The following is a 23,659-nucleotide window of genomic DNA, read 5'->3' as shown; positions in this document are numbered from 1 at the left end:
TGAAAAATGGGACTTTACGTTTTGTTCAGGACCCTCCCAAAAAATGGGATTTTACTTTCTGTTCAGGACCCTCTTGAAAAATGAGAATTTACTTTCTGTTCAGGACGCTCCTGAAAAATAAGATTTTACCTTCTTCAGGACCCTCCTGAAAAATGGGGTTTTACTTTTTGTTCAGGACCCTCCTAAAAGATGAGACTTTACATTTTGTTCAGGACCCTCCTGAAAAATGGTATCTTACCTTCTGTTCAGGACCCTCCTGAAAAATGGGATTTTACTTTCTGTTCAGGACCCTCTTGAAAAATGGGACTTTACTTTTGTTCAGGATCCTCCTGAAAAATAGAATTTTACTTTCTGTTCAGAGCCCTCTTGGAAAATGGGATTTTACTTTCTGTTCAAGACCCTCCTGAAAAATGTGATTTTACTTTCTGTTCAGGACCCTCCTGAAAAATAGAAATTTACTTTCTGTTCAGTACTCTCCTGAAAATGGGATTTTACTTTCTATTCAGGACCCTCCTGAAAAATTAGAATTTACTTTATGTTCAGGACCCGCCTGGAAAATGGGACCATACTTTCAGAAATGATGAAATCCTTTTTTATTATAATCTTTGTTTGGGATAATTTTCGTTCTAATTTTGATTCTGATTTCAGGAGCCCGCCTGAAGAACAGGGTGATGAAATTGTAAGTCAGGAGCCCGCTTGAAGAACAGAGTGATGAAATGAGAAATTGAAGAAACTGTAGGTCAGGAACCCGCTTGAAGAACATGGTGAAGAAATTGAAAACCAAACAACAAGTTCTAAAATAGCAAGTCAAGAGTCAAAGAAGTTGTATAAATGGGATTTTATAATTTCATTTATGTTTTAACTTGTAATTTTCACTTTGATGTAATGTCAGAGCCACGGATCGGAACCTCAATGGAACCTTACTCGACTCTCCAACTCGGTATTGTCCTCTTTTGAATTCTTTGAAATACCCATCACTTGATTCCCTCATAACTTGGGTAGGTAAGATGTCCGTCAAGACTCGATTGCCCTTCTTTCTTCTGTTTCTTTCTTCGAATAATGATCAGGACAAAATTCTGCCTCGTTGTCTATTCTTTGTATGAAAACACTAGGTGTTTACATTCAAAGGGGGCATGATGTAGACACATAATTTTTCCCCGTCAAAAAATATTCCTTATTTCGTTATCACACAATTCAACCCCATTTTTTATAATTTCCCACAAGAAAAATATATAAATAACCACCTCTTTCACTCATTTATTTATTCATTCATTGGTTTTTGTTTTGTGTTTATCCCATTTAACAAACCTAACAAACTTTGTCTTATTTGAAAGATTCTAACAACCCCCCCAATCAAAAATAAACACTTAACCCTCACCCCCCACCCCATACCCCTACCCTCACCCTTACCCCACGTAACCCCCTACTGTTTCTTGGTCACAAAGGAAATATACATTAAGGAAATTTCCAAGAAGGGATTGTAACAACTGACGGGGCCCACTAGAAGGATTCCTTTTGGGAATTTGTTTTGTCCAATTTTTAACACGTATGTATAGTATAGGGCAAAAGCGAAAACAAAAAGAGAGGGGCCCACGATTAACAAATTCACATCATCATATATCTATACATAGCAATACATATAGGGGGGACCACGAAGCTTTTCTTTCTGAGGAACAATATATATATACACCATTCACCATAAACAAAAGGGCACACACAGGGAATTGAGACCCACGAAAAAAAATACTCCATTTTTTCTTTTTTCTCCACGCACAACAAGAATGAGAAATCGCACACACACATACAAGGAATCGATAGAGAAAGGTTATAGTCGAGAGTGAGAGAGAGCAGCGAGCAGAATTTGGTCGCTGTCAAGAGCTGCTGAAGAAACCTTCGCTGGAACGAGATTCTAGGTCATCGTCTTGAATGATTCAAGCTCAGAATCCTCAAATCTCTTTGTTTCAGATTTCAAAGTAAACTAGTTCGGAAAACACTGAGATTTCGCTAGAATCCTCTTTTCTTTCGTCGTTTTCCAGCGCCGTCTGAGCTCACCGGAGCTCCGTCTCCACTGTTCTGTTTGGTTTTGTCGTGTGTTGAAGCTTAGGGGTTCATCCGATTTTATGTTCTGTTGCCAGAGTCGGGCTTTGGGGATTCTCATTTGTTCTTATTTCGGGGATTAGTTGACCGTGCCTTTCGATCAGCTTCAAATTGTTATTTTGCTATTCGGGCCTTCGTCTCTCTATACTGATTTTGGTTGGACATAGTCGGTGTTCCTTGTTTGAGGGTTTCGGTCTCGGATTTTCTTATTATCAACAAAGATCAGATTGTCGAAAGGTCCATTTTCTATAACTCAATCTCTTCTCTTTATTTTGATTTGTTGAAATTGGTTGTGAATATGTGTGGTATGATCATGGTCTTGGATTTTGTTGATATTATAATATTATGGTTATGTGCTTGACTACGTGATTTCGGTGATATGTGAAATTAATTGGGATAATTTTGATGACATGATTGATAAAAATGAAGTTTGGGGGGACGGGAATGGTGAAATGGATAAAGGCTGAATGTAGTTAAATTTTGATCCGTTGTTATTTTGTTAAATTCGGGATAAGCATGAATATGTTGGATTTATGATACGTTGAAACAGATAGGCAATATAGGCTTGGGTTGGCAAAATTTAGGAATAAGTGTTTGCGTTGAATGTTCGAATACGGAATATTTGTTGAATGTTTTCTAGTCTATTGCACTTGGAGTAAAATGTACTATTTGGCCGGGGAATGCTCCGAGGTATTTGTGTTTATTCATCGGGGAATGCCCCGAAGTATTTTATACCCGGAGGACGTCCATGATGAAGGTCCGAGGCTTCTGGTAGAATGGGAGCGTAATTAGGATTAGGGTAGATTAGAATATGATTTATATTTTCGCACTTCTTTTTACTTTGGACTGTATAATTGGACTGAACACTAAACTTTGAATTATTTTATTTTATTTATTATTTTTGCGTGGTTTATACATTCATAGTGTCAAATTAGCCGATACATTCCACCAAGCGACCGTGGTCGAACCATGGGATCGAGAGGTGCCTAACACCTTCCCCTCAGTCAACAGAATTCCTTAATCAGAATCTCTATTCGCAAACCAGTTTTAAGGAGTCAAAAATAGTTTTGAAAAAGGATTTCCAAAGGTGACTTGGCACACCCGATTATTTCAAGTGGCGACTCTGAGTTTTGATAGGTAAAAGTTCTTTTCGAAATAAATTTTTATTTTTGTCACTTTAATAATAAAACTCTTTCGAAACATAAAATTAATTCTTTTTTGGGGAGTATAAAAAAAAGGGGTGTGACAGTATTTTTATAAGAAGGTCTGGATCTAAATTTGCTATAATAGTTGTTTATGTTGATGACTTGAATATCATTGGCACTCCCAAAGAGTTTTCAAAAGTTGTTGAGTGTTTGGAGAAAGAATTTGAAATGAAAGATCCGGGAAAGACAAAATTTTGTCTCGATCTATAGATTGAGCATTTCACAAATAAAATTTTTATCCAACAATCAATATACACTGAAAAGATTTTAAAGCGATTTTACATGGATAAATCACATCCATTGAGTACCCCAATGGTTGTGAGATCGCTTGATATAAACAAAGATTCATTTCGACCTCAAATAATGATGAAAAGTTTTTTGGTGATGAAACTCCATATCTTAGTGCAATCGGGGCACTAATGTATCTTGCCAATAATACTCGATCAGATATTTATTTTGCGGTAAGTTTATTGGAAAGATTCAGCTCTTCCCCAACTAAAAGACATTGAAATGGTGTCAAGCATATACTCAGATATCTTTGGAGAACCATTGACTTGGGATTATTTTATTCAAATGAATCTAAGTCAGAAATGATTGGTTATGCAAATACAGAATACTTCTTTGATCCACATAAGGCTCGGTTTCAGACGGGTTATTTATTTACATATGGTGGTACAACTATATCATGGCGTTCAATGAAGCAAACATTAGTTGCAACTTCTTCAAATCATGCAGAAATCATTGTCATTCATGAAGCGAGCCGGGAGTGTGTTTGGTTGAGATCAATGACTCAACATATTCCTTTCCTTTGAATAATGATATTCCAACTACATTGTTTGAAGATAACGCTGCATGTATAGCTCAGTTAAATGGAGGTTACATTAAAGGAGACAGAACAAAACACGTTTCACCAAAATTCTTTTTCACTCGTGATCTTGAGAAGAAAGGTGAAATAGATGTTCAACAAATTCGTTCAAGTTATAATCTAACAGATATGTTCACTAAAGCATTGCCAACATCAACCTTTGAGAAGTTGAAATACAAGATTGGGATGCGTCGTCTCCTAGATATTAAGTGATGTTTTTATCAGGGGGAGTACATGCGCGCTGAACTTTTTTTTCCTTAACCAATATTTTATCCCTCTAGTTTTTCCTGATAAGGTTTTTAGTGAGGTAACAAACAAGACGTATTACAAACCGCTATTGTACATCTTATTTCCTTTAGAATTTTTCTTTTACATGAACATCCAAGGGGGAGTATTGTAAATAATGTATTTGGTGGATGTTCACATACTATACTATTGTAGCTATACATAGTACACATACTATTGTAAGATGTAAAATTTGTAAATGTATTTTCACATAATACAATTTTTTCACATACTATTGGCTATAAAAGGCATTCCATTCTACATTGTAAACACACACCAAAGTAGAAGAAAATAAAATCTTCTCTTATATTTATAGATCTCTCTCCCCCCTCCTTTCGTTTTAATATATTTCAGAATATTTATTTACAACATTTTCTTCTTTATTCTGCTTTTCCATTTTGGGAAGTTCACATCAGCACGGTTAGAAAGAAAAAGGACATTGTTTTTCCAGTCAAACAACGACCATTAGGGATCAATTTAAATACTTATGTTTATTGAATGTTTACCTATAAATCATATTACTCTAATTTGTATATAATTAAATAATAAAATAATAAATTGATATAAATACTGCTTCCTCCGTCCCATCATTTTACATGGTACTTGAAAAATCATTAATGGAATGATCAGTTTTTCTATTATATTTTTTATTCATAAAGATAATTTATTTGAACTTTCAAAGAGTATATCAATTGGGGGGGCAAAATGAAAATATTTTAATTAATTCTATCTTAATTTTATAAATGATCAATTAATTTAAAATATTTATTTTTAATAAGATGACCAATTAATATAGAGGGAGGAGGGAGTTGTAATAATCAATTTCAACCACAGTAATCCATCATTATCTTCTTCATTTCCCTTCCAATTCACTCCTCACTCCAATGTGGTCTGTGGTTAAGACCACCTAATTGATTTTAATTATCTTCTTCATCCATCTATTCACATTGCATATTTGATTATCAAAATATTGTGTTTTTCCTGTCCCATTCCATTTTATATAGCATCATTACTATTCTAATTACTTATTTTTTGTCACTACAACAATTTTAAATAATTTCTTTTATAAGTATAGTGTCCCCTAAGCTTTTGTGTACTTCAAATCATTCCACAAGATAACTGGAATAATTGTTCACTTGCACTAGCAATATGTATCAATTAACTTTGTCTATCAAAGTTGAAACAAATGAGGAAAAATCACTTACTATTATTACATAATTTCAAATAATTCTATAATCATTTTTTTAATAAAATCTTCCTGCAGTTTTCAGAAATTTACCTTATACTCATGGCAGATCAGCACGAATTTAGTACAAATTGTCTAGATGAATCGCCAATAGCTTCCAATGAATATGTTTGCCATATGTTTTGGTGAATCATCAAGAGAGTTTAATATAAATTATATACTAATAACTTTAAACTAAGTAGTTTATAAATTATAACGGATCACCATAAATTTCTGAAATGTGTAGCATGAATTCAATAAATTAATCTGCACTTATCAGTTCTTCTACCGTGAGTTACGTTCTTTGTGAATTACTATTAAAAATGATAAAGCAACAGGGATGGGTCATGGGACATGGCTGCTCAACCTTCCTATTTCTTTTTAGGGCACGTTTATCATCATGTCATAAGTAATACACCTTCCATTCCATATTAATTTGTCACAATTTCATTCTAATACTCGATTAAAAACAACAACAACAAACTCACTCAGTATATTCCCACCTAATGGGGTCTGGAGAAGGTAGAATGTACGCAATCCATACCACTACCTCTAAAGAAGTAGAGAGGTTGTTTCCGATAGACCCCGGATCAAGACACATGACAATAAACCAGAACTTCCAAAGTAAGAAACATGATAAAACTAACATAGATACGACAACCACAAAAATAAAGTACATTACCAAACAAAGGACACCAAACAAATCATAAATAAAAAAATAATTTTACTAGTTCACCCCTTAAAATTTTTTTGATAACTTTACAAACAAGTGTGAACACTTTCAAAAAGAATTAATTAAAATGATAGTATGAAAAAAATTTAATTAATGATTTTTTCATTTAGCAAAATGACTAACTAATATAAGACGAAAGAGGTACTAACTAATTGATATTAGTTAGAGCACCTCCATCGATCAATTGATAGATTGAAGGTCCAAATCAGGTTGAATAACAAATAAAAACACCATATATCGATCCTTCTGAATATTTATCTTTTGAAAAATAACATTGGGTAGTTTATTAGTGTCATTTGAGATGAGGCTTGCCGATTATTATTAACATCATAGAGAAAGATGAGAGCATTATTAAATTACGATTTCAAATTGTGAAATTAGATCAGCAAGTGTCACAAAATAGTAGTACAAATTAAAGGGTAGATATGTTTTATTTATTTTTAATTACAAACTTCAATGGTTATTTTTGTTTTTTATTTTTGTAAAAGGTCGGTTTTAAAAGAGATGAAGCTTTTAAAAAAAAAAAACATGGCAAAGTAAAGCAGTTCACTTACCCAATTTTTAATAATTCTCCGAATGGACTTGGTTTAATTTCTTAAATAATAAAAGCATTGACTTTGACTATTGACTGGCATGCTACCAAGGCATTTCCTTGTTGAAAAAAAATTAAGAAAATGATGCTATAAGCATAATATTTGTTTTTCGTTTTAATGGTTTTTCACGTTTTAACCAACTAATTGTGGCTTTTCACAAAATTAGGTTTAAGGATAACAAATAAAAAAATAATAATCAGAGGCGAATACAAATTTTGAAATTATAAATATTTATAAATAGCTAATAAAAATAGATTTCTTAATATACATACAAAAATTAAATAAAAGCTACATTGATTTCTACATTCTACATGTCATATTATGGATCAGACTACGTCTAAGATCAACCATTAATTCCCATTAAATATTGGCAACACTTAAATTTGACATTTTGGTTTGTTTTTTCAAAACAAGTCTTACTACTACATACAATTAATAAACAAAAATAATGAGTACCGTTATATAGATTTATATGCATTACGTTTAAATTAAAATGAAAAGTATTTGATTTGAATGCATTTGCAACTAATAAATCACTCCATTTTTTAAATTTGTTTATATAACGGAAATCACTCTTGCACAAAATAAACCGTCTTGATGGCAACAAAACTACCTTTAGGATTCTTAATATTTCTTACTCCTTCCGTTCACTTTTACGTATCATATTTGGATTCGAGATGATTATTATAAAAACAAAGATTCTCTATTAATTGATATTTAGTATTACATCTTGAAAAATGATTTGAGAAATAAGTAATATATGCTAAGGGTAAAATATAAAATAAGTTAGTATAATTATCTTTTCTTGATATATTAAAGTGATAAGTAAATACGAAAATTTATTTTTAAAATAGTGGGCAATTAAAAAAGCGAAAGAACGAAATAATAAAAGAATGGTACATGCATGGATTAATTTCTTAAATAAATGCATGTATTGACTTTGACTCAATACCAGTGAATTTCCTGGAAGAAGAAAGTTTAGAAATTACTGTTAGTTCAACGAATTTGGAAAATTGTTCTAAGTATTAGCATTTAGCACTAGGATACCATTTATATTTGGTTTGGATGGTTTATATATGTTAGTACCAAACTAATTAAATATGCGTTCTTAAAAATTGACATATATAGTACCAAGTCATATATACAGACTGCTTAAACTTAATAAGAATTGAAGAATTAACCTATATAAACCCACCAATGACCAAACTACTTAAACTAAAAATAACCTGCTGATGTGTAATATGTAGGTATAGTTCATGCAATTTATGAATATAATTGTTTATGACCGGAACATAGATTAAGAGCCCATTTGGATAGAATTAAAATCTGATCGAATCAGCTTTTAATATTTTTTTTTTAGCTTTTTTAGGTGTTTGGTAAAATTAAAAAGTACTTAAAAAAAGCTAAAAATTGATTAAAAAAAAAAGTAAAAAATGAGAAGCTGGGTACCTCAACTTTTTACTTTTTAGATTAAAATTCTTTTAGGCTTGATCAAAATATCTATCTTTACATCCCTTATATTTTTCTCTAATCCAACAATACCCTGAACTTATAGCTCCTTAAATATATGATTATTTTTTCTCTTTACCGCTTCTTTTCGTTTTTTTCCTCCAATTTTCTCTTCATCTTTCTACCTTGTTTTCAACAAATCATCATACATCGAAGGTTTGCTCAAAAAATTTATTTTAGAATTAAAAATTCATAAATAATTTACTTTATTTATGATGTTAATAACTGTAAGGACATTTAAGTCATTTTAACAATAAGGTGTGCTTAACAACACTTGTTTACCAAACACATCAACTCCTTTTCAGTTTCAGCTCTTTTACCCAAATATTTATCTGTTTAATTTATAAGGACTTATTTTAAACTTTTAATCACTTAAACTAAAAAATTGTTTTTTTAGATTATATCCAAACGGGCTCTAAGTATATCGGTTAGAAAAAGTAAAAAAAAAAAAAAAAACCCAACAGTTATTTATGTAAAGAGTCCAATTTTTTTTTTCTAAAAATTACAGAAATACACAACTTATGTTTTCAATATTACAAAAAATTCTAACTCCCTAAACATATTACGAAAATCCAACATATACACAGAATGCTATGTATATGTCGGTTATGTTATGTATATAAATAGGGAGAGAGAGTAAAGTAATTAAAAAAATGGGAGAGAGTGTAATTACTTCCCAAAGGGTTGGTATTTATGTTAGTTATATATATAATATATATATTTATTTATTTTTTGGTAAAGACGTAGAAAGTTACTGTTTCACAATTCACAAGTTAAAAAGCTGTTTGACATGTTATGTTGTATTAGCATTGTTAGTTTTCATTACATAACCTAACCCAATAACATAAGTGGTCCATTATTTGACTAAAATGACAATATTGAACGTCGAATATTACTTAATTTTTACGGTATATTCATTTAAAAGTTGCTGAAAGGATGTGACATAATATTGCACTTTTAACCCCAAAATTATAGGGTTTATTACATTATTAGCCTGTCATTTATTTATTGTGACAAACCTTTTCTCAAAAGACATCTTGGTATAAATAATGTAAATCAAATGATCACAAAAAAATAATTGGATCTTCTATCTCAACAAAATTGAGAATTAAACCAATTAGAATTAGCATTGTAGCGAAAGTAAATCATTCAATATTGTACAAAGAATGTACAGATCTAATAATACATTGTTCTTAATTATATGTAGGATGCTATTATAGAGAGGTTGCCTAACTATATATGTTATTAGAAGTCAATTGCATGTGTTGTTAATTAATGGGAAACTTGTGTACAGAGGCGGAGCCAGGATTTCAATGAAGGGGGTTCCATATTCAAAGAAAACTTAGTTGAAGGGGGTTCAACACTTACTATAACCACATAAAAAATAATTTTAATCATGTATAAATAGTATATTTTTCCGTCGAAGGGGGTTCGGCCGAACCCCCGAACAGAAGGCTAGCTCCGCCCCTGCTTATGTATATGTACCCTTCAACTATCTGGTTTACCAATATGAACAAAATATACACTACATATACACTTTGTTTGTATATATTGTTCTGTATATGTTGTGTATAGACATAATGTATATTATATGTATAGTGTATCTGTATTATATGTATATTTAGGGTACTACCTATATATTTTGCAATCTAGATGGCCCAAAGGCATTGGGCTGTGTTAATTACTTCTGTAAATCAACTAAAATATGTACTAGTAAATTGTAAATTGAAACCCTTAGTAAAAGTTAAGAAAAGAAAACTCAATATGTAGTTAACGGAACTGACAAGAGGGAATTGCTCGGATGGTAGATACCATGAGTCACCAATGGAGCTTATAGGGAGAGGTTTAAAACAAAAAAAAGAAAACGAAAAAGTGAAGTTAGCTTACTTATGACTTGTAATTAGATGTTCACAAAATTATGCAATAGTGCAAAGGAGTAAAAATAAAGTATTTTGTACATACATATATAAACCATTTTCATATAATAATTAAACGTGACATTTTCTTAAAATCCCCTCAACAAATTCCAGGTTGTACCACCAGTTGAGTATTATTGTTACGTACATTATTAATGAAAGATTATAGAATGAATTTAGGAAGCAACAAACACTTGTGGTATAGTCCTAGAAAAGCTCTCAGCCCTTTGAAAAATTCTACATTTGCTTTCTGTCTTTCCAAATCAAACATCTATCTCCATACACAGATCTCTCTCTTTCTCTTTTTTATCTTGCTTTTTCCAAAGTTTGCTTCCTATTTTTTTTTTTTTTCATTTGTTTCTGAGGCTTCATTGTTCGCCACTTATCCAAAATGGTATGTTGCATTATGCATTTTAATTATTGCACTACGTTGGGTATGTCGCTGTTGTTGTTCTTTCAATTATCTGTCACGCTCGCGATAGTTTTGAGTTGCATTTTTTCAAAAACATATATGATACGATCAGTATTCTCATCTTTATATAGAGATAATTAAATCCAATTCTATGATCAAAATATTGAGTGCTGGTGATTCATGTTTTATTATATCTGTTGAAACTTATGACCATTATTCAAATCCGATGAGATGAAACGTGAACTTTTCACATATACACAATTTATTTTTTTTAAAAAAAATTGAGACTTACTATTATAATGCTTGAAAGGGAATAGAATGAATTAAAACTCATCCCGTTATATTAATTAATGTGAAAAAATTATTTGAGAATAAGGAGTTCATGACATTCATAGCGAATTAACATGACTATAATATTTAATTTGTTTCCGTTGGGCCAATTCTCTCGAAATTGAAGTGCATATGTCTAGATTAATGAACGTTTAATTTGTCCATTGTTATGTGGTTGCATGTATGTGACTGTGGATATATATATAGGCGAATTCGGCATCAGGGATAGCAGTGAGTGATGAGTGCAAGCTGAAATTCATGGAGTTGAAAGCCAAAAGGAACCATAGATACATAGTGTTCAAGATTGATGGTCAGCAAGTTGTTGTTGAGAAGGTTGGCGGAAATCAAGAGACACATGAAGATCTTGCTAACAGCTTGCCTCCCAATGAATGTCGCTATGCTGTTTTCGATTATGATTTCACTACTAATGAAAATGTCCAGAAGAGCAAGATCTTCTTCATTGCTTGGTACCCTTCTTACCTCCCTCCTACTCGTTTTATAGTTTCTTCTTCGTTTCATTTGCAAACCGCTTACCAATTATTTAAGTTTCTGCCAAAAAATAACAATATGACATATTTTCAAGATTGTATGTATCATTTTTCAGTGAATCTATGACTTTCCAAGAACTTATGTTCGTGTTGCAAATGCGTGTACTTTAACAGAGAATGTTGCATTTTGCGAATCTTTTTATCACAATTAGTTATCAAATTACGAAAGTGATATCATTTTTCAGCCACATATGATGTGATTTGACAAATTATTGAGGATGTAGGTCACCAGAAACAGCAAGGGTAAGAAGTAAGATGTTGTATGCAAGCTCCAAAGACAGGTTCAGGAGGGAATTCGATGGTGTACAGGTTGAGTTGCAGGCTACTGATCCGAGTGAAATGAGCTTGGATACCTTCATTGGCAGAGCTCTCTGAAATGCATCTAAACTGTTGGGGCCTTTTATTCAGTCACTAGTAAAAGTATATGTTATAGGCCTTTTCTCAATTGGGGTTTGAGGAATTTTTATTCATTTACGCTTTCTTGTCTAAGACGTTCAGTTTATATGTGTTTAAGATTTTTGTTTGTACACTATAGATATGATCATGTGTGACAATGTGATGGAAATCCTAATTTCTTATTATATTCAGTTCAATTCTTGTTCATGTCGTTTGCTTTCCTTTTCCTTGTTCATTTCTTTTTGGTAGATTCTGCTAACTGTCAAATATTTCGTATTCTGTAATTGAAATCCAGAACAGGATTGGTTAAGTTAATGACCCCTTCCTCCACCTTTTCGCATTGATACTGTTTTGAAAGTTCTAAAGTTTCTCAGATCAGAAGATCATAAGTTCTTTCGTATTTTCGGTAATCTGAATTCATTTCACTAAACCAATTTTAGGTCATTTAAGGTTGATACTAATCACAAGAAAGTTTCTTCTTCTTTGAATATGTAAAGAATATCGGAAACCAGGGAGGAGAGTATTAGTGTGAATCAGTTTGGACCTTCCACTCAACTATTTATCTGATCTATTTTGCAGAAAACGATAGAACATTTATATATAGATCAAGAATCAGACATATGATTGTTATCTCAAAAATTAATGCTTGGATTAGGAGGGCAAACTTATAATATACTTATGAATGCTGGTGTCCTAACCGATGTTTCTTTTCCTATGTCAGTGCATCTGTTTCTCCATCATTGTAATTTCTAATCAACTAGGGATACTTCTTAGCAGGATTAGTATATTTCCAGATATTTCATTATGGAAATGTACCGAACTTTTTGTTTAATCCGTCCATGATAGTTGATAGCATATAATCTCAGTTGAACAAATGAGCATTTGTCTATATAGATTGTTAACAAAGAAGAATAATTTTCTGCCATATACTATATCTTGAGGAGAACTGATTTACAGTGCTTCTTCAGAAGTGTTTTTTTTTTTTCACTTCCGAATTTAAGAAACATCTTCAAAACGGAAACAAAGACAGCTACTTAAGCAAATACTATGTCCGTGATGTGGAAAGTTTCAAAAACTTTGAGTTTCTTCCCACAGTTCAACTTGCTTTGTGAGATTCTCTTTTCTCTCGATAAAGTCTTGAAGATCCGCGGGGCTCCAGGGAGGGGGCATGGTGCATGGCTTTGAAGACGAAACATTATGAACCATGGAATGTACCCTGTACTTCTTTCTTATTCCTTTTGTCGAGCAAATCAAAGTGTCGGAGCATACTTCAACAGCATCTCTAGGCACAGTGGGTCGATATTTCAAAAGCTTGGCATATTCAGACAAGAGATGAAACATGTAGTCGTAAATGTACTTCATTTCGAGATCCTCATATACAAATTTGCTACCTGCTTTTCCAATTTCTTGTGCCTGTTGAAAGTCGGTGCGCTTGGACGTTAAACTATAAGCTAATTGATGTAACAGAAGATTGGTATTTTCATATATATATAGAGAGAGAGAGAGAGACTGTCACCTTTTTTGCATTCTTATTGCCCCAGTCTACTGCAAACTTGATGGACTTGCATTTGTTCTTCTCATTTATTGGCCAGTAATGAACTGTTGGCAGCAAACTCCTTGTGAAGAAATCATAGAAGTGGGGATTTATGCTCAGAGCCATGGAATCACATGCTAAAATGTACTTTTGACTCACTGACCATGCTAGCCCTTCAACATAAATCTTGTACCTGTATCATCATGTCAGTTCCATGAGAAAATTGGTCCAACAGAAATGAGTAAAGAGCGATTCAGAAAGAAGGTCTAGTTTAAAGGCATTCGGAGATTGCTTGCATACCTATGAGTGCACTGAGTGGCCAAAGCTGAAGTTTTATAGCCTTGACTGCTTTCGAGACCCCATTGCTGAAAAGGATCACTAGCAACTTATCAAAAACAGCATATTATGAAATAATGTTTTTCAGCATCGTGAACCTAAAATATGCAAGGTAAGACTTGTCGCCCTATGATGAGGAGGCCAGGAGGCCATGGGTTCAAGCAGTGGAAACAGCCTCTTGCTGAGAAGCAAGATGAGACTATGTGCAGTAGACACAATGTGGTCTAACCCTTTTCCTCGAATCTCACACTTAGCGAACACTTTGTCCACCAGGCAGCCCTTTTATTGTAACGTAGAGTTAGGCATCTATTAAGAGATTCCAAGACACCTAACTGTGAAAAAACTGAATTCAGCACAGGTTGACACTTACCAAGCCATAAATTCGAGCATTCCAGTCCTGCTTCTTAGAGACATTGCACTTCAGAAGGTCACGTCTTGCTTCGCCTAAAACTACATTCCCTTTCCAGTAAGCATAAGGCACTCTTTCTGTCCACTTAATCAGCTCATTACTTTGCTGCAATTCTTTTTTCAATTCATCCCATGGCCTCATGTTGAGTTCTGGCCTGCACTAGTACCAAAACAAACCATTTTTTTTTTATACAAATCAACAGATATTACTTCCACTTAACATTGGCTTTGAACTTTGGAAGATAAGAATGTTTACCAACCCCAAAAGGACCAATCAGGGAAAACAATGTCGAAACTCGAGTGCTTTCCACAGTAACGAAACAATGGTGGTGGAACTGTGTCCTTTGAATTTTCATAATCACTTCTTTGTGTTACAGGTTGATCACCACACTCGAAAACGAAATCCAAATCAGGCAGCATGCCAGGGTAAAATTTAAGAAGTTGCAATATCCCCCACAATGTGACCACGTCCCTTTTTTGGAAAGTTTGTTTATACTTCTCAAAATATACTCTTCCATCTACTATGACTATTCTAATATGGGCCACTTTTCGCGCCCTTTCTACCATTTCTCGCGTTATCCCTGTCTCCTTCCATGGCCTTAAATCTTCGTGAATCCATCTAAAGTATTCAGGGCACGACTCCGATGATGATGAGCTGAATTCAAGCTTGTTTGGTGAAGCTCGCGGACATTTTATCGAGCAAGATACTTCAGCGAATAGATCAACTTTATTACTCTTCTGCACGGATCCTGTATCGGTAGACTGAAAAAGAGAAAAGGTTAGTCACTATAAATGAATTTTATCCGCTATAACAGTAACGTCACAAAATTATTCTTTGTCGAGTTAAAGTGACTAAACTATATGTGAATCATTCAGAAGATACAAATCACAGGAATATCAAATTTCAAACATTATTGAGTAATGACATGCAGGGCCGGAGCCACCCTTAAGTGAAAATCCTAGGTCCGCCACTTATGGCACGTCGGACTTTAGAAAAAAATAGGACGTAGGTACTTACCATATTCATCCATTGAATTGTTAGTGCTAAAATGGATAGAAGAATGAAACAGAATCCAATAATGCTTTTGATCAAAGAAGTTTTGCGCTGCCTTAAAATCATTTCAAATTTTTGTGATGCAAAAAGCTGAAATTTTTCCTCAAGAAAACACGAGTATTTTAGCTATGAATCCTTTATTACTAAATTATATTTCAAACCTAAATCTCATATTTACTAAAGAAAATAAGAGCTTAGTATTTTCATTGGTAAAAGAGACTGAAATCTGCATTAATAATGGTAAAAAAAAAAAAAGTTATCTCCATGTCCCTTCTTTGTAGAACTTTATAAATGTTGAGAAATTTTAGCATTTGAAGCCATGTGGGTGAATCTTGATTTCTTCATATTAAATATGAGGGTATATATAATTGTTTTCTCCATAAGAAGAGCAATATTTGGTGGATAATAAGTGGCTCCAGAATACTACTAATACTCTCTTATTAGAATAGGGACTTTTTTTTGCATGTTAATGTCTTCTTAATTACCTCTTGATGCAAGTTGTTTTTCCCAAAATCTGATTGAAATATATTTCATAAGGATTCCAAAGGGACAATTTTAATACGTACACATTTGGACCTTTTTTAATCCCCTCTAAACTAGTAAAAGATGTACTTCAGCCTTTTAAAGTGACATCATATAGGTTAATTAATGAGATGTTGGCTTGAAAGTTGAGATGAACTTAATTAGGATATAATTCATAAAAACTTATATAGTTTTTTTAATTTTTATTTTTCACCCGATGTTCGGCAACAGCATTGGCGCTCGACTAAATTTGGATTCGTGTCGGGAAATCCTGGAGGGTCGGTAAAGCTAGCGTTTCCTGACAAAGGCCACTCAAGTACCAGGATGACAGAAATTCGAAACCTCTAATTAAGGATGAAGAAATATTTATCACTACACCACGACCGTTGCTGATTAAAAATAAATTTATATAATTGACCTTAACTTGTTCAGGACTGAAGTGCAACAATTATCATAAGTTAAAGAGGTTGAGATGACAACAAGAGTGGTTTAATTATATGAATAGTATCTAAAAAGAAGAATGACATTTAAGTAACTAAACACTTTAGTATCCTTTTGTAAAATTGAAAGGAAAAAGAAATCCCTTTCAAGGTCCAAGTTTTAGCCAACAATTTCTTTTAGAAAAAGAGTAGCAACAGGAAAAGAAAAGGAGAGAAAATTAATCATGTAAAGGTAGTCTATATAACAATACATTAAGTTAATATTTTCTAAAATACAAGTACAACATACACTATATATCTAAGTTGCATGCATAAAAGGCCCCTATTGCTTAGTTTTTGGGTTGCTCCAATATTCATTTTCCCATGCCTCTACTTCTTGTGTGGCTTTTATCTTTTGTTCAACAAATGATTTAAGCTGTTGAGGTTCATAAGGTGGAGGGAGTGTGCATGGATTTGAATAACTAGGAGATTTCTCTAAGGCTTCTTCCATGAACTTTCTCCATATACCATGTGAAGTACATGCCAATGATTCTGAACATATTTCAACTGCTTCTGATGGAACTTGTGGTTCAAATTTTAGTAGCTTTGCATATTCATTCAGCAAATGAAATATGTAATCAAACACATACTCCATCTTCATGTCTTCATGAATGAATTGACTTCCTGCCTTCCCAATAGCCTCTGCCTGCCAAGATATTCAAAGAAGAGATTGTTAAAGGAGTGAATCATTATTAAATGAATTTAAGTCTTCACTACTGACCTAAGTTGCACGGATTCTTCACTTTCGATGCCGCACCCGTGTCGGATTCTCCAAAAATACACTAGTTTTTGGAGAATCCAACACGCACCCGCTGACATTTTCGAAGAGTCCAAGCAACATAGCTACTGAGTACAGCATGTTAAATTACAGTTATTAGTGTAACAGTAATTTTTGAAGGTAAATTGGGAAAGTACTTATACCTTGTGTGTGTGATTGTTGCCCCATTGAACAGCAAACTTGAGCGACTTACATTTATCATTTTCTCTAATGGGCCAATAATGGTGCTGAGGAATCATGCCTCTAATGAAGAAATCATGGAAACGAGGTCTTATGTACAAGGTTGGTGAATCACAGGCCAATATGTATTTTTCACTCACTGACCATGCCCATCCTTCCACATATATTTTATATCTGCAATAAGTTATTCAAAAAAAAAAAAAAAAATGGCTCAACAAAAAATTAACTTCCAATCTACACAAACACACACAAAAATAGTTTTTTCGAATTTAAGTGTGGTGCACTATTGGTGTATTTTTTTTCTACACCATCAGGTAACTTTTACCTAATGTAGCAGGTCATCCGTTTCTCATATAAAAATGTAAAAATGGATAACCTGCTACAACAAGTAAAAGTCCCATGATGGAGTAAAAAAAAATACACCGACGGTGTACCAAACTTAAACTCTATTTTTTTGGGTGGGGGGTTATACCTATGGGTGCACTGATTTCCAAGGTCTGATTCCTTAAACCCCTTTCTGGATTGATCATCCCAATCCTGAGGATTTGTCAATAAACAATAAAAAAGAAATTAGTAAAAAAAAATTCTTAGTACTTCCTAACATACAATAAATTACTTTCTCAAAACTAAAACACAACTTAATGTGACTCAAGAGAATACATAATTATACAGAATTTCTTTTAGACAATACTAATTTGTACATTACGCCCCTTCTCAACAGTCAATTATGCATCAAAAGAAATTATATTAATTTAATGAAGATAAGAATATTTTATATTTTTATTTCATCCTTCATATAAAAACAATACTAACATAGAGGGATAATAAGAATAGGTACAAACCTGGACGTATAAGAGAGTATCAAAGTTGTGTTTATCAGTGACATTGCACTTCATAAGATCTTTTCTGATTGGAGTAACATGTGGATTTCCTTTCCAATAAGCAAAGGGTACCCTGTCCTTCCATTTTGTTATTTTATTACCTTCTTTTATGTCCTTAATCACACCTCTCCATGGCCTTATATTTGTCTCAGCCCTACAAACATTTAATAAAACAATAATATTCATGTCCAGCTTTTCATTGACAAGAACACACGCGATCAATAAAAGTCAACATTAAATTCTTGTACTGTATGAGTTTTATATATTACTTATAAAATTTTCCAGCAAAGATTAGGGCAAAAATAAAATATTATAAAGTTATAAATAATTGAAACTTCGGAACACGATTTTGTATAATACATTGGGTTATGTGTGAAACTGCCCTTCTTTTCGTGTAAGGTCTGATAATTGAGTTTTCAAAGAAAAAAAAAATTGGCTAAAAATTTTCTCTGAAAGAGGTAATATACTTAAGAGATTGTGCGACTTTTAAGCAAAAGAAAAAACATAATTAATCGTCTCATGGAAAAGAAAACATGTTTACTCAATTTTAAGAGGCTACTTATGTAAAATCTTGAACAATTTTAGTTTGAAAAGTTGTTTGTTAGTCATTTTGGAAAATAAAGCATGCATTATTTTTTATTTTTTATTTTTTTATGCAATTCCACCGTTACTACTCCTAGAAATCGTGTACAATTTACAATAAATATTACTTCATCCATTTAAAAACGAATAACCTTGTTTGACTTGACACTCAGTTTAAGAAAATAAAAAAGACTTTTGAATCTTGTGATGTTAAATTAAAGATATGTCAAATGTACCAAAATATCATTCAATCTTGTGGTCTTAAACATGTGATGTGAAGACTTAAAATTAAAAAGTTGTTAAAAAGGGAAAGGGGTCATACTTTTTTAAACGGATTAAAAACAAAAGTAAGTCGTTCTTTTTGAAACGAAGGGAGTATATATTTAGTTGTTTTTCTTAATAGGTGAGTCAAAACTTCAACTAATTGCAAAAGAGTTGAGGATACATAGAGGAAGGTTACCAGCCCCAAAATGACCAATCTGGGAAGACAATGTCCAAACTATGCCAATCTGAACAGTAGCGGAACAACGGCGGTGGGCCGGAGTTAGGTTTCCGGTAGTCCTTCGACCGGACTACCGGCCGGTCATCGGTATCAAACATGATCTCCAAGTTAGGTAATTTACCAGGGTACCACCTTAGAAGTTGTACAATACCATACATAGTGTACAAATGTCTAGTCTGAATAAACCTCTTTGTATTATATTTCTCAACATAAATTTTCCCATCCAATATAATTAATCTGAAATGTGCATGTCTTTTGCCTTTCTCCAACATTTCCCTAGTGATTCCTGTCTCCTTCCATGGCTTTAAATCTTCATGAATCCATCTAAAATACTCAGGACATGTTGAATTATTAGGGTTTAAGGGTTTATAGGAAGTAGGGTAATTTCTTGGACATGTATTGGATTGATTCCATGCAGCACAATCCAAAGGGAATTCACCAACTTGGGGTTGGATTGTGGGGGATGCAAATTTTTTGTAGAAAAGAGTACTAGTGTATTTTGCCTGCATAAATTTAAAGAAAATAATAATTAAATAAAAACTCATTGGGAATTTTAGATTTTATTTATGCAATACTTCAAGAAGCATCAAAAGACAGTACTAACAAGAATTGTCATGCATTTTATTCCATAACCTTAAAAGGTTTGCATCAAATATCAATGCATCATCTTTCTCAAGGCCTAAGGGTGTGGAACTAGAATGTTTAATTTATGGATTGTGAATTTTAGAAAAGTTAGTTTACTGAGTTCTTTGTAATGGGTAGAGTTAGTAGCTCAGCTCTTTTATTTATATTGGATTTGGAGGTAAGGCCTAAAGTTGGCCTGTGTATTTTATGATCTATAAAATTTAGGAAAAATTACAGAAACTAGCATCCTTAATACTATAACTAACGATAGTAATTCACAATGGAATTTAAAGCATGGTCTTTACTCTTTAAATATCAAAACTCATTTATTATATAGAAGTGCTACTGCACCGAAAATGATCTTTAGCGACAATTAATTAACGGCAATAGTTAAGGTAAATATATTAGTAAAATAGTTAAGGTACGCACAAGTTAATTCAGAGAGAAATTAAAAGAGTGGACCATGCCATGTTGACTTACAAGATCGAACCATCCGGTCAAGAACAAGAGAGAAACTACGAGCAGAAAGAAGAAAAGTAGCAACGATGTTGTTAAGGTTACAGTAGTTTTCTTCTTGAAATACTTCCATTTTGCTGAATTATTCTTTTGGAAAGCTGGCCTTAGCCAGAATTCATTCATCAACTTCTCATTCTTCATCTCTTTCATGATTTTTTTTTGGCTCAACACGAATTATATATTTGTTATGCACTTAATAGTTCTATGTTAGGAAGTGTGTTTTGTGAGGGGGGAAAGAAGTGAAGGTTTTCACAAGACAAGTGTGTATGTTCATTAATATATAGTAACTTACCAAATTAATGGCTTTATATATATGAGAAGGAATAATGAAGATATAGAAATACATATAATCAATATTAATTAATAAGATAATAAAGTATTAATCCTCACATGTGTTATGGGGTCAATAATTTTGAAACTGACAAAATATATATATATATATATATATATATGGGGAATTAAGCCCAACATTATACAATAATAACACATGTACATTATTTATGAGTTTAAGACCCTGAAATTTATGTTTTTCTTTGTCCTTTATGTACGTTAATTTCTTAAAAATGAGAAAAATGACTACGCTAGTAAAAGTAGGAAAAATAAATTTTACAAATGGTATTTCTCTATTGGTTATATTCTTCTGCCCTCCAACACACCTCATCTTTGCCCCCGCCCCCAACCTCCATTGCCACAACCCCTACCACCTCACCGTCATCTCCCATAATAGTATTTGTTTAGATTATATATAAATTAGTAATATATTTTTGATTATGCACCAACATAAAAAGAAAAGCCTCACTTATTTTTCGAAAAAAAAAGAATCTTTGAACGAAATATTTTCCTTTCTACTGTACACAGCGTTAATTTTAAAAGAAAATCCCACCCCAAATTTTAAAGAAAAAATGTGCTTGCTAGTTCTAGCTAGGGGTACTAATAAGACAAATCTTGATTGACAATTCCAAGTCTGACTAAGTCTAATTTTTGGCTATGGAAGAAAGATTGGAGTCTAATTTACTTTCGAAAATTCTTTTCCTTTTTTATATTAGCTAGTGTGCAAGATTATATATTTCTTTGAAATGAGATACCTATTAGTACCTTCCAAATTCCAAGTTATTCCCATATACATATAATGGTTAATTATATTTATCAAAGCTTAAACAAATGAAAGATTTATATGTTAGTGTTTTTCTTTAATTTAGTTGAATATTAATAATGATATCCCATAATTTTCACCCACTTTGTGGATGCTAGGGTACAATACTTATTAGGCCTAATAATAATTACCTTCCCCTATTATAGATGGGACCTAATCCAGTACGATAACAGCAGTTATTGGGAGTAATAATTAATTAATGTTGACAAATTTAGATGTTCCAGTTCTACAAGTCTTGGGACCATCAAATACGATAAGGTTATTATACAAATTAAACAAGGTTCATTTTTCTTTTCTTTTGCTAAAATTACGGGAAAATTTTCATTTATATTCATTGTTTAGACTAACTCAATGAATGTATGACGGGGTGTCTTTGAGATATTTTATTATCATCAAACCTTAGTTAATTAATACATTTCATCCCTAAATTTATTACTAAACTATGGTCGATTACAATGATTTGATATAAATATCAGGTGCGGATTATCTTTTACCTGGTCGGGTGAGGCAAGGGTCGAAACCTAGGGATCAATTGATTGGAAAACAGACCTTATATATTCAAGTTACAACTAATATTCAACTTAGGCAGAGTAATTATATTGATCAATGCTGCAAAAAGTTAATTATCATAGTGACAAAACCTCAAAGCACATCATGAAAGGTTATCCTATTTCAAATAAAAAGTTGTATAATTATTGTATGCCCATGAATTTCGTGTGTGATTAACGTTATGTTTTAACTCATGCTTGTAGTGAAGGTTAGTATTGTAAGCATGATTTCAACCTTTAATAGAACAAGTGATGAAATATCTGTGAACCAAAGGTCAGTTTCATGCAGTAGAATGTTGTAGCTTGTGAACGGGACAGACAAGTTCGACTGTGACCTTTTCATTGCCGTTGCTTTGAACTATCGAAAACAACGTAATCTCTCTACCTAAACAATACACTTTACCCTTCTCAAACCTACTTGGTGGGATTACATTGAGTATATTGTTGTTGTTGATACAAGGATAAAATTATTTCTAATATATATACTGGATCCTTTGCTTTTTTAAATGTTACTAGTAGTTTATAATAATTTGAATCCTCTTGGTTAAAATTAGCTCCTTTAAGTTATGTTTGGCATCTTTTATTGCAAATAGAGAAGGACTTGGTCAATACAGTGCGAAGTTCTTATTTAAAATCCCATTTAGGATTTGGGAGGACTTTTTCTGAAGTAATTTCAAAGCAGAATAGCCTGTTTGATTAACTTTTTGTGAGAATTAAGCAATTCAATTGGTGACTGTATTTAAGCCTCAAAATAAGATTAATTAAGAATCTGACTTTGACAAAGTGACTCTATTCAAAGTTTTTCATTAAGCAACATCACAATTAGAACATCCTTTCACATGTATAATAACTCAATTAATTGTGTAAAAAGTTCATTGTCTGAAGAAATCTTCCAGAACAAGCCAAGGCAAGAACATTGACAAGAGAACTAAAAAGGTATAGTCCCATGATAACAATCATACAATTTTAATTACCAAAAAAAAAAAAAAAATCATACAATTTTAAATTACACAAACATACGCAATATTAATTCTCTGCCGTAATCCCTTTTAGAAAAAATAACATAAACATAAGTTTTAACTTATCATATTCACATAAATCCTCACCCTTGTAAAGTAATTACAAAAATCTCAATTAATTATGTATCTTCGTTGGATATTTCGGGAACTAATTATGTATCTCGACAAATCCAAAATCGAAAAAATATATTGGGAGCTAATTGTGTATTCTTACAAAGAAAAAAATGTGTCTTTGTTGGATGTACAAAATCAAAAAAAAAATATCGGAAGCTAATTATGTATCTTTACGAAGAATAAATGTGTCTTCGTTGGATGTAAAAAATCAAAAAAATATATTGGAAGTTAAGTATATATTTTTACAAAGAAAAAATTGTATCTTCGTTGGATGTATCGGGAGCTAATTGTGTATCTCGACAGACTGAAAATTGA

General features: G+C 32.4%; 3 protein-coding genes across 3 annotated transcripts; 1 reads left to right on the top strand and 2 right to left on the bottom strand.

The window, feature by feature from the left end:
• The first annotated feature begins 10,624 nt into the window (after positions 1-10,624).
• Positions 10,625-12,321, top strand: LOC107879732 (actin-depolymerizing factor 12-like). Its single transcript, XM_016726680.2, has 3 exons — positions 10,625-10,822; positions 11,378-11,637; positions 11,943-12,321. The coding sequence occupies exons 1-3, from the start codon at positions 10,820-10,822 to the stop codon at positions 12,091-12,093; spliced, it is 414 nt and encodes a 137-aa protein (XP_016582166.1). The 5' UTR covers positions 10,625-10,819; the 3' UTR covers positions 12,094-12,321.
• A 688-nt stretch (positions 12,322-13,009) lies between these two features.
• Positions 13,010-15,758, bottom strand: LOC107879733 (O-glucosyltransferase rumi homolog). Its single transcript, XM_016726681.2, has 6 exons — positions 15,411-15,758; positions 14,649-15,154; positions 14,355-14,547; positions 13,949-14,013; positions 13,631-13,841; positions 13,010-13,527 (listed from the first exon to the last, which is right to left on the bottom strand). Exons 1-6 carry the CDS (start codon positions 15,510-15,512, stop codon positions 13,183-13,185), a joined length of 1,422 nt encoding a protein of 473 aa, XP_016582167.2. The 5' UTR covers positions 15,513-15,758; the 3' UTR covers positions 13,010-13,182.
• Positions 15,759-16,626: 868 nt separating this feature from the next.
• LOC107879734 (O-glucosyltransferase rumi homolog) lies at positions 16,627-20,792 on the bottom strand. Its single transcript, XM_016726682.2, has 6 exons — positions 20,475-20,792; positions 19,329-19,873; positions 18,248-18,440; positions 17,878-17,942; positions 17,369-17,579; positions 16,627-17,093 (listed from the first exon to the last, which is right to left on the bottom strand). Exons 1-6 carry the CDS (start codon positions 20,658-20,660, stop codon positions 16,731-16,733), a joined length of 1,563 nt encoding a protein of 520 aa, XP_016582168.2. The 5' UTR covers positions 20,661-20,792; the 3' UTR covers positions 16,627-16,730.
• Between the last annotated feature and the right edge of the window lie 2,867 nt (positions 20,793-23,659).

The sequence above is a fragment of the Capsicum annuum genome, chromosome 8, assembly GCF_002878395.1.
Source record: "Capsicum annuum cultivar UCD-10X-F1 chromosome 8, UCD10Xv1.1, whole genome shotgun sequence".
NCBI lineage: Eukaryota > Viridiplantae > Streptophyta > Magnoliopsida > Solanales > Solanaceae > Capsicum > Capsicum annuum.
The sequence above is the reverse complement of the archived record's forward strand: the minus strand, read 5'-3'. Positions and strand labels throughout refer to the sequence as shown.